General features: G+C 48.2%; 1 protein-coding gene across 1 annotated transcript; it reads left to right on the top strand.

The window, feature by feature from the left end:
* Window positions 1–1612: 1612 nt before the first annotated feature.
* LOC135529661 (basic proline-rich protein-like) lies at window positions 1613–2879 on the top strand. The gene is made up of 3 exons (XM_064958279.1): window positions 1613–1685; window positions 1909–1986; window positions 2260–2879. Exons 1-3 carry the CDS (start codon window positions 1614–1616, stop codon window positions 2719–2721), a joined length of 612 nt encoding a protein of 203 aa, XP_064814351.1. The 5' UTR covers window position 1613; the 3' UTR covers window positions 2722–2879.
* Window positions 2880–11768: the final 8889 nt, after the last annotated feature.

Below are 11768 nucleotides of genomic sequence, written 5' to 3'. Positions count from 1 at the left end.
CCTAACCCCACCTGTCCTGTCTCGGTCCCCAGTCTCCTGCCTCCTAACACTCTAGTGTGTGTGGTCCACACACAAACACACACACACACAAACACACACACACCTCTCCAGGTCCAGTCCTGGGTGATGCAGACTGTAGACCAGTGGATAAAGACACACACTAACCCTACCTGTCCTGTCAATGACGGTCCCCAGTCCTCTCCTCCTGATAACTCTATGACAGTGTGTTGCTATAGCTCCTAGCTCCAGGATAACGCCAGGGCTGGGTGATGCAGACTGTAGACCAGTGGATAGTACTATGACAGGCCTCTCTAACCTCACTATAGCTGCCTGGCTGGCTTGGATAACATCAAGGGATATGTACTATGACAGTCAAGTTGCTTCTACCTAGCCTCCTAACTGATAACTACTCATAGTGCTGTGACAGTGTGTTGTACACACACACATAACTACTCTATTGAGGGATAATGTACTATGACAGTGTGGTTGCTATACTAGCCTATCTCCTATGTCCAGTCCTGAGGGACAATGTACTGTTACTGTGTGGTTGCTATAGCTAGCCTATCTCCTAGCTATCTGATAACTCCCTATGAAATAAAGACCAGAAGCTAAGGCTATCTCCTAGCTATCTGATAACTGATGTACTGACAATGACCGTGTGGTTGCTATAGCTAGCCTATCTCCTAGCTATCTGATAACTACTCTATGACAGTGTGGTTGCTATAGCTAGCCTAGCTCCTAGCTATCTGATAACTACTCTATTGAGGGATAATGTACTATGACAGTGTGGTTGCTATAGCTAGCCTATCTCCTAGCTATCTGATAACTACTCTATTGAGGGATAATGTACTATGACAGTGTGGTTGCTATAGCTAGCCTAGCTCCTAGCTATCTGATAACTACTCTATTGAGGGATAATGTACTATGACAGTGTGGTTGCTATAGCTAGCCTAGCTCCTAGCTATCTGATAACTACTCTATTGAGGGATAATGTACTATGACAGTGTGGTTGCTATAGCTAGCCTAGCTCCTAGCTATCTGATAACTACTCTATTGAGGGATAATGTACTATGACAGTGTGGTTGCTATAGCTAGCCTAGCTCCTAGCTATCTGATAACTACTCTATTGAGGGATAATGTACTATGACAGTGTGGTTGCTATAGCTAGCCTATCTCCGAGCTATCTGATAACTACTCTATTGAGGGATAATGTACTATGACAGTGTGGTTGCTATAGCTAGCCTAGCTCCTAGCTATCTGATAACTACTCTATTGATGGATAATCTCTATGACTGTAGCTTGAATATAGCTAGCCTAGCTCTAGGTCTGATAACTACTCTAAATATAAAACAGTGTGGTTGCTTTAGCCTAGCTCCTAGCTATGTTAAGATGGATTCTCTGACTGTAGCAGGTGAATAAGAACGTCTGGTAAATGACTAAAATATAAAAATGTGCCTTTACTTCCTGTAGGGTAGTGATGTATTTCCTGTGGCAGGTGACTCAGGGTCGTAAACGTCTCATCATGTCTCTTCCTGTAGGGTGGTGATGTACTTCCTGTGGCAGGTGACTCAGGGTCGTAAACGTCTCATCATGTCTCTTCCTGTAGGGTGGTGATGTACTTCCTGTGGCAGGTGACTCAGGGTCGTAAACGTCTCATCATGTCTCTACGGGAACAGATCGTCAACGTGAGGCTCTCCTACACATACATACACTGAAGCACACACACACACCTATACAAACACACACTCACCTCTCTTCCTCAGTGTTCCCTCTCTTCCCCTCTCCCCTTCCTCCTCTCTCCCTCCCTCCCCTTCCCCCTCTCTCCCTCTTCCCCCTCTCTTCCCTGTAATCCATCCATTTCTCTCTCTCTCTCTCTCTCTGTCTCTGTCTCTCTCTCTCTCTCGTTAGGAGGGGAAGGACAAGGCCTTTCTCCTCAGGAGGTTACAGTGTCTACAGAGACAGGGAGCAGGCAGATCTAGACCACAGGTTAGTACTATAAGCCCATAGGACTCTGGTCTAAAGTAGTGCACTATAAAGGGATTAGGGTGACATTTATGATGCAGTCTTGTTGTAGATAAGATGACAGACAGACAGATAAATAGACAGACAGACAGACAGACAGACAGACAGATAAATAGACAGACAGACAGACAGACAGACAGACAAATAGACAGACAGATAAATAGACAGACAGACAGACAGATAGACAGATAGACAGATAGATAGATAGATAGATAGATACGTTTGTTTCCCCTATAGGTGCACTTCGAGGAGGAGAGACCGACCAGGCCAGAGTCAGGGCAGCTTAGAGAAGAAGCACGCCCTCCTCCCTCCTTCCAACACCCATCCCCCCCCATGGAGGCCCCCTCCGTGTTCACTCGGCCTCCCTGGGACAGCTCCCCCAGGCTAGGTAGAGCCCAGCCCCCCAGCCCCCGTGGTGGAGCCAGCCCCAGAGGCAGCCCTGGTCGCGGCCGGACCCCAGCCAGCAGGCAGGCGTGCTGGGTAGAGGAGCGACCAGCTCCTCCCCCTCCAGATCCACTGTGGCCAGTCAGGGGTAGAGGATGGCTTCAGGGAAGGCCCCGCGGGGGGCCCAGATTGGAGCCGCTGCCTGCCCGCGAGGTACCCATCCTGCCTGGGTCGGTGCCTGAGAGCGCCCCCCCTCCCCCACGGAGACCTGGGTCCAGCAGAGCAGAGGTGAACCAGGGACAACATCAGTCCTAGCGAGACTCAGAGAGAGGATAGGAGCCCACATCAACTGTCGGGCTCAGACATGGTCTGCTTCCAAAATGCCACCCTATTCCATAGGACTCAGGTCAAATGTAGTGCACTATGTAGGGAATAGGGTGCCATAGAGCTCTGGTCTAAAGTAGTGCACTATGTAGAGAGCTCTGGTCTAAAGTAGTGCACTATGTAGGGAATAGGGTGTTGTCCCAGAAGAAGATTTAAGTGTTAGTTAGTTGAGATAAAGGGAGTTGTTATATTGTGTGTTGTCTTTTTGATGAATATAACAAAGGTTTAAAGTGCTAGTTAGTTAGTTGTGATAAAGGTAGGTGATCTTTATGTTGAGTTATGTTGATATGTTGAGTTCTACTATTTTATAAGTCTTGTTCTGTATCAGTTGATTTTGAATTAAATTCTTTGTCATCTGTAAATAACATGTTTGAGTCAGTCAGTGGCCGTGTCTGAAATCTGTCGTGCCTACTACCAGGGTAGTATTGCTGCTGGAGGACTGGCGTGCCTACTACCAGGGTAGTATTGCTGCTGGAGGACTGGCGTGCCTACTACCAGGGTAGTATTGCTGCTGGAGGACTGGCGTGCCTACTACCAGGGTAGTATTGCTGCTGGAGGACTGGCGTGCCTACTACCAGGGTGGTATTGCTGCTGGAGGACTGGCGTGCCTACTACCAGGGTGGTATTGCTGCTGGAGGACTGGCGTGCCTACTACCAGGGTGGTATTGCTGCTGGAGGACTGGCGTGCCTACTACCAGGGTGGTATTGCTGCTGGAGGACTGGCGTGCCTACTACCAGGGTGGTATTGCTGCTGGAGGACTGGCGTGCCTACTACCAGGGTTTGCTGCTGGAGGACTGGCGTGCCTACTACCAGGGTAGTATTGCTGCTGGAGGACTGGCGTGCCTACTACCAGGGTGGTATTGCTGCTGGAGGACTGGCGTGCCTACTACCAGGGTGGTATTGCTGCTGGAGGACTGGCGTGCCTACTACCAGGGTGGTATTGCTGCTGGAGGACTGGCGTGCCTACTACCAGGGTAGTATTGCTGCTGGAGGACTGGCGTGCCTACTACCAGGGTGTATTGCTGCTGGAGGACTGGCGTGCCTACTACCAGGGTGGTATTGCTGCTGGAGGACTGGCGTGCCTACTACCAGGGTGGTATTGCTGGAGGACTGGAGGACTGGCGTGCCTACTACCAGGGTGGTATTGCTGCTGGAGGACTGGCGTGCCTACTACCAGGGTGGTATTGCTGCTGGAGGACTGGCGTGCCTACTACCAGGGTAGTATTGCTGCTGGAGGACTGGCGTGCCTACTACCAGGGTGGTATTGCTGCTGGAGGACTGGCGTGCCTACTACCAGGGTGGTATTGCTGCTGGAGGACTGGCGTGCCTACTACCAGGGTGGTATTGCTGCTGGAGGACTGGCGTGCCTACTACCAGGGTGGTATTGCTGCTGGAGGACTGGCGTGCCTACTACCAGGGTGGTATTGCTGCTGGAGGACTGGCGTGCCTACTACCAGGGTGGTATTGCTGCTGGAGGACTGGCGTGCCTACTACCAGGGTGGTATTGCTGCTGGAGGACTGGCGTGCCTACTACCAGGGTGGTATTGCTGCTGGAGGACTGGCGTGCCTACTACCAGGGTAGTATTGCTGCTGGAGGACTGGCGTGCCTACTACCAGGGTAGTATTGCTGCTGGAGGACTGGCGTGCCTACTACCAGGGTAGTATTGCTGCTGGAGGACTGGCGTGCCTACTACCAGGGTGGTATTGCTGCTGGAGGACTGGCGTGCCTACTACCAGGGTGGTATTGCTGCTGGAGGACTGGCGTGCCTACCAGGGTGGTATTGCTGCTGGAGGACTGGCGTGCCTACTACCAGGGTAGTATTGCTGCTGGAGGACTGGCGTGCCTACTACCAGGGTAGTATTGCTGCTGGAGGACTGGCGTGCCTACTACCAGGGTGGTATTGCTGCTGGAGGACTGGCGTGCCTACTACCAGGGTGGTATTGCTGCTGGAGGACTGGCGTGCCTACTACCAGGGTGGTATTGCTGCTGGAGGACTGGCGTGCCTACTACCAGGGTGGTATTGCTGCTGGAGGACTGGCGTGCCTACTACCAGGGTGGTATTGCTGCTGGAGGACTGGCGTGCCTACTACCAGGGTGGTATTGCTGCTGGAGGACTGGCGTGCCTACTACCAGGGTGGTATTGCTGCTGGAGGACTGGCGTGCCTACTACCAGGGTAGTATTGCTGCTGGAGGACTGGCGTGCCTACTACCAGGGTGGTATTGCTGCTGGAGGACTGGCGTGCCTACTACCAGGGTGGTATTGCTGCTGGAGGACTGGCGTGCCTACTACCAGGGTGGTATTGCTGCTGGAGGACTGGCGTGCCTACTACCAGGGTGGTATTGCTGCTGGAGGACTGGCGTGCCTACTACCAGGGTGGTATTGCTGCTGGAGGACTGGCGTGCCTACTACCAGGGTAGTATTGCTGCTGGAGGACTGGCGTGCCTACTACCAGGGTAGTATTGCTGCTGGAGGACTGGCGTGCCTACTACCAGGGTAGTATTGCTGCTGGAGGACTGGCGTGCCTACTACCAGGGTGGTATTGCTGCTGGAGGACTGGCGTGCCTACTACCAGGGTGGTATTGCTGCTGGAGGACTGGCGTGCCTACTACCAGGGTGGTATTGCTGCTGGAGGACTGGCGTGCCTACTACCAGGGTAGTATTGCTGCTGGAGGACTGGCGTGCCTACTACCAGGGTAGTATTGCTGCTGGAGGACTGGCGTGCCTACTACCAGGGTAGTATTGCTGCTGGAGGACTGGCGTGCCTACTACCAGGGTAGTATTGCTGCTGGAGGACTGGCGTGCCTACTACCAGGGTAGTATTGCTGCTGGAGGACTGGCACTCCTTCACCTTTTCAATGTTAGAAAACATGAAGCTGGTAAAACTATTTCTGGAAAAGTATTCTGATAAATGCTGAATAAATTATATTTAAATACCACTAAAATTCCATGAAAAATTATAGAATGACAAACCAAATACATATATATGTATAGCAGCCAAGAGGCATGGTGGTTTCTAACCTCTTCTCTCTGGTGGTGGATAGAATGATGAAGACCTATAGGATACAGCCGCCTACAGGAAGGTAAATGGTGGTTTCTAATCTCTTCTCTCTGGTGGTGGATAGAATGATGAAGACCTATAGGATAAATGGTGGTTTCAGCCTCTCTGGTGGTGGATAGAATGATGAAGACCTATAGGATACAGCTACAGGAAGGTAAATGGTGGTTTCTAACCTCTTCTCTCTGGTGGTGGATAGAATGATGAAGACCTCTAGGATACAGCCGCCTACAGGAAGGTAAATGGTGGTTTCTAACCTCTTCTCTCTGGTGGTGGATAGAATGATGAAGACCTCTAGGATACAGCCGCCTACAGGAAGGTAAATGGTGGTTTCTAACCTCTTCTCTCTGGTGGTGGATAGAATGATGAAGACCTATAGACTGGTGTTTCCACTGCAGAATGAGGTTTCTACCTCTGTCAGAGGCTTGACCACTTTGGCCAATCAGAACAAATTGATAAATCTGCTGTTTAGCCACATGGACCTTATCATCACACCAATGAGATCGAGGATCCAAATTCACCGTGTGTCTGTCTTGACTTATCATCACACCAATGAGATCGAGGATCCAAATTCACCATGTGTCTGCCTTGACTTATCATCACACCAATGAGATCGAGGATCCAAATTCACCGTGTGTCTGTCTTGACTTATCATCACACCAATGAGATCGAGGATCCAAATTCACCGTGTGTCTTGATGTTCATAATACCCTCAACAATATTTGACCAGTTGGTTACGGTGACAATTCTGCCGAGGACACCCAACCCAGAGTGGCCACAGCAAAGCCCAGGGAGCCTGATCCTCTCTGGAAGTTGCTGTAGCCCTGCTTGGGATATTTAGCCAACACTGGCTATTGGTAGAGACGCAGGTAATAATGTGTTTAGGTTCTAGTTTATTGAGATGCGTGAATACGCCACACCAATAGATTGTCTGTTTTAAAACTAATTTCCTTCAGTTCTACTTAGTAATGATGTATATTCATTATTGGTCAATTAATTTGATAGCATGTATAATCTATGCAAATAAATTATATGAATTGATAGTTCACATCTGTTTTCTTTTATTCTGTAACAGGGTATATTGTAACAATGTATTCAAGTGAATCAAATTAGTCTATTTACGATACACAATACAATGAAATACACAACTAAACAATGAAATGCAATGATATGGCAATTTTATTTATCTGTTAAAGGTAAGTTGACTGAGAAACAGTGCAATGATATGAAGCTGTATTTTATTTATCTGTTATTTTACCAGGTAAGCCGTTGACTGAGAACACATTCTCATTTGCAGCAACGACCTGGGGAATAGTTACAGGGGAGAGGAGGGGATGAATGAACCAATTGTAAACGGGGATCATTAGGTGACCGTAATGGTTTGAGGGCCAGATTAGGAATTTAGCCAGGACACCAGGGTTAACACCCCTACTCTTACGATAAGTGCCATGGGATCTTTAATGACCTCAGAGAGTCAGGACACCCGTTTAATGTCCCATCCGAAAGACGGCACCCTACACAGGGCAGTGTCCCCAATCACTGCTCTGGGGCATTGGGATATTGTTTTAGACCAGAGGAACTGGCCCTCCAACACCACTTCCAGCAGCATCTGGTCTCCCATTCAGGAACTGACCAGGACTAACCCTGCTTAGCTTCAGAAGCAAGCCAGCAGTGGTATGCAGGGTGGTATGCTGCTGGCCATATGTATTTGTTTTTCCATTAGGCTGTAGCCTACTAATAGCTATACCATGTAGGCCTATTAGATTATATTGCAAATTATTGTTTGTTCCTGAATTGGCCGAATGGCTGAGCTATCCGTCAGCTATTCTGTCAGCTATCATTCAGCCATCCTTCAGCTACCCTTTAGCCATCCTTCAGCTATCCTTTAGCCATCCTTCAGCTATCCTTCAGCCATCATTCAGTCATCCTTCAGCCATCCTTCAGCCATCCTTCAGCTACCCTTCAGCCATCCTTCAGCTATCCTTCAGCCATCCTTCAGCTATCCTTCAGCCATCCTTCAGCTATCCTTCAGCCATCCTTCAGCCATCCTTCAGCTATCCTTCAGCCATCCTTCAGCTATCCTTCAGCTATCCTTCAGCTATCCTTCAGCCATCCTTCAGCTATCCTTCAGCCATCCTTCAGCTATCATTCAGCCATCCTTCAGCTATCCTTCAGCCATCCTTCAGCTACCCTTCAGCCATCCTTCAGCTATCCTTCAGTCCTTCAGTCCTTCAGCTACCCTTTAGCCATCCTTCAGCTATCCTTCAGCCATCCTTCAGCTACCCTTTAGCCATCCTTCAGCTATCCTTCAGCCATCCTTCAGCTATCCTTCAGCCATCCTTCAGCTATCATTCAGCCATCCTTCAGCTATCCTTCATCCTTCAGCTATCCTTCAGCTATCCTTTAGCCATCCTTCAGCCATCATTCAGCCATCCTTTAGCCATCCTTCAGCTATTCTTCAGCCATCCTTCAGTCACCCTTCAGCCATCCTTCAGCTATCCTTCAGCTACCCTTTAGCCATCCTTCAGCTATCCTTCAGCTCCCTTTAGCCATCCTTCAGCTATCCTTCAGCACCACAAGTTGGTTCAACATCATTGAGCCATTCTGTCCTTTCAGAACCAGGAAGGGCGCTCCAATCCTTTAAAATAACCCTCATCGAGATCTGTTGCCTTCACCTATAATAGTCCTACTCATCATTTATTAATACAAATAGAAGATGATCACTTCACATTATCACGTTTAGTCAAGTTAGATCAAAGCTGAATCAATGTCTCGCAAAATCACACAATGATTAATTAGTAGCCTATTCGGTCGGAGCCGGCCGTGGGGCGATGCACAATTGGCTTAGCGTCGTCCGAGTTAGGGAGGGTTTGGTCGGTAGGGATATCCTTGTCTCATCGCGCACCAGCGACTCCTGTGGCGGGCCGGGCGCTGTGCACGCTAACCAAGGTAGCCAGGTGCACGGTGTTTCCTCCGACTGGTGGATTGACTAAACAGAGAACATCCCTGGTCATCCCTACTGCCTCTGATCTGGAGGACTCACTAAACAGAGAACATCCCTGGTCATCCTTACTGCCTCTGATCTGGAGGACTCACTAAACAGAGAACATCCCTGGTCATCCCTACTGCCTCTGATCTGGAGGACTCACTAAACAGAGAACATCCCTGGTCATCCCTACTGCCTCTGATCTGGAGGACTCACTAAACAGAACATCCCTGGTCATCCCTACTGCCTCTGATCTGGAGGACTCACTCCCTGGTCATCCCTAACACTAAACAGAGAACATCCCTGGTCATCCCTACTGCCTCTGATCTGGAGGACTCACTAAACAGAGAACATCCCTGGTCATCCCTACTGCCTCTGATCTGGAGGACTCATAAACAGAGAACATCCCTGGTCATCCCTACTGCCTCTGATCTGGCGGACTCACTAAACAGAGAACATCCCTGGTCATCCCTACTGCCTCTGATCTGGCAGACTCACTAAACAGAGAACATCCCTGGTCATCCCTACTGCCTCTGATCTGGAGGACTCACCAAACAGAGAACATCCCTGGTCATCCCTACTGCCTCTGATCTGGAGGACTCACTAAACGGAGAACATCCCTGGTCATCCCTACTGCCTCTGATCTGGAGGACTCATTTGTCAATTATGTCAGAGTGTTGGAGTGTGCCTTGACTATCCGTAAATAAAAAAAACAAATTGTGGCATTTTGATTGGCTAATAGAACTAATTTGAAATTATTTATACTTTCTTTTATTTGTGATACTTAAGTAAATTTAAAACCGAATACATTTAGACTTTTACTAAGGTAATATTTTACTGGGTGAGTTTCACTTTTACTTGAGTCATTTTCTATTAAGGTATCTTTACTTTTACTCAAATATGACAATTGGGTACTTTTTCCACCACTGGGTGTGGCTAACTCGGTGTTTGAGGGTTTTAAAAATAATTTTCAAATGAGCTCTCTTATATATAAGTTTACAAATTGGCTCATTCATCCCCCTCCTCTCCCCTGTAACTATTCCCCAGGTCGTTGCTGCAAATGAGAACGTGATCTCAGTCAACTTACCTGGTAAAATAAGGGATAAATAAAAATAAATAAATAAAAATCTCTCAGATATAGTACAGACATGTATAAAACATTTCCTTTTGATTACATTTTACAGTCTGTTTTTCCATGTATGAATCTGTTATTTAATGCATTTCTTTGGGCTAATAGCAGTAAGGCCAAATTCAATGTTTAATCAAATAATGTATTTTATTTATTTCTACAGGGGTCCTAAAATTATACATCAAATAGCTAAATGATCCTTGGTATGACCATCCTAAAACAATTCCAGACAGGTGCTGCTGATAATACTGCCATCGTCGTGGAGACAGAGGACATGTTTCTGATGCTGTCTGGCCAAAAATACTATTATATAGTAAGGCAGAGGGGGGCGCTGTTTCGCTCGCTCTGATGCTTTCTCAGGTGCGATGGTTTCAGACACTTGCGGATTGAAGGAAAAGTTAGCGGGGGCGCTGTTGGGCTGCCGGAATTATTTTTGGATGAACGTGCGAAGGTAACCTACTTTTTTTTTAGTGATTGGTTTGACAATCAGATGAAAACATAACTGGGTGTGTTCATGGCACATTAAAAAGTAGTTCATTTCTTACATTTAAATTACATGTCTTTAATTATAAATTCATTTTTTTTTTTAAATGAGGGGCAGGGCCTCATACTGACCTCTCCAAATCACTTAGCACCAGCGCTCGCCTGGGGACGAGGTTAATGTGTATGTATTGGGGCCAGTAGATGGCGGTGTTTCTTTAAGAAACTGATACTCATGTCTATGGCGCTAAATTCTGCACGCACCTCCAGCCGCTACATAGGATAAACTAACACACACTGTAAACACACAATATTATCTCTGGTTAGTGTGTCAAGGTTTTGGTCAGACCTTTAGATGTTTTTTAACCATTTTGACAGTCACACATCCGGCACCACCTAAACAAAAACAATGATGCAGTTACCACATCGAATCCTGGCCTTATGCTGTTTACACAGGCAGCCCAATTCAGACGTTTTGCCACTAATTGGTCTTTTGACCAATGAGATCAGACGTTTTGCCAATAATTGGGCAAAAGATTCAAAAATTGAGCTGCCTGTGTTAATGCAGCCTTTTTGTGTCAAGGTTTGTGTCAGACTTTAAGACTACTTATTGCTGGCAATGTCTATTTTAACAAAAGTGTGGATTGCAGTCACTCCTTGTCCATAGACCCTTTTCAAGGTAAGGAAACAAACATCTTAATATGTCAAATTTAAACTATCCCTTTACAATAGAACATCAGACCCTGGTTCAGGCTCCCGAGTGGTGCCGTGGTCTAAGGCACCTCATCTCAGTGCTAGAGGAGTCACTACAGACCCTGGTTCAGGCTCCCGAGTGGTGCCGTGGTCTAAGGCACCTAATCTCAGTGCTAGAGGAGTCACTACAGACCCTGGTTCAGGCTCCCGAGTGGTGCAGTGGTCTAAGGCACCTCATCTCAGTGCAAGAGGAGTCACTACAGACCCTGGTTCAGGCTCCCGAGTGGTGCCGTGGTCTAAGGCACCTCATCTCAGTGCTAGAGGAGTCACTACAGACCCTGGTTCAGGCTCCCGAGTGGTGCCGTGGTCTAAGGCACCTCATCTCAGTGCTAGAGGAGTCACTACAGACCCTGGTTCAGGCTCCCGAGTGGTGCCGTGGTCTAAGGCACCTCATCTCAGTGCTAGAGGAGTCACTACAGACCCTGGTTCAGGCTCCCGAGTGGTGCCGTGGTCTAAGGCACCTCATCTCAGTGCTAGAGGAGTCACTACAGACCCTGGTTCAGGCTCCCGAGTGGTGCCGTGGTCTAAGGCACCTCATCTCAGTGCTAGAGGAGTCACTACAGACCCTGGTT

The sequence above is a fragment of the Oncorhynchus masou genome, unplaced genomic scaffold, assembly GCF_036934945.1.
Source record: "Oncorhynchus masou masou isolate Uvic2021 unplaced genomic scaffold, UVic_Omas_1.1 unplaced_scaffold_1200, whole genome shotgun sequence".
In the NCBI taxonomy this organism is placed as follows: domain Eukaryota; kingdom Metazoa; phylum Chordata; class Actinopteri; order Salmoniformes; family Salmonidae; genus Oncorhynchus; species Oncorhynchus masou.
Note: the sequence above shows the minus strand (reverse complement) of the source record. Positions and strands in the feature narration are given on the sequence as shown.

Bases quoted from the DNA above. Each gene is read 5' to 3' on its own strand.
- LOC135529661 (XM_064958279.1), top strand. From the start codon at position 1,614: ATGTACTTCCTGTGGCAGGTGACTCAGGGTCGTAAACGTCTCATCATG. The intron at 1,686-1,908 runs GTGAGGCTCTCC...CTCTCTCGTTAG, and splicing joins TACGGGAACAGATCGTCAAC to GAGGGGAAGGACAAGGCCTT. The intron at 1,987-2,259 runs GTTAGTACTATA...TTTCCCCTATAG, and splicing joins CAGGCAGATCTAGACCACAG to GTGCACTTCGAGGAGGAGAG.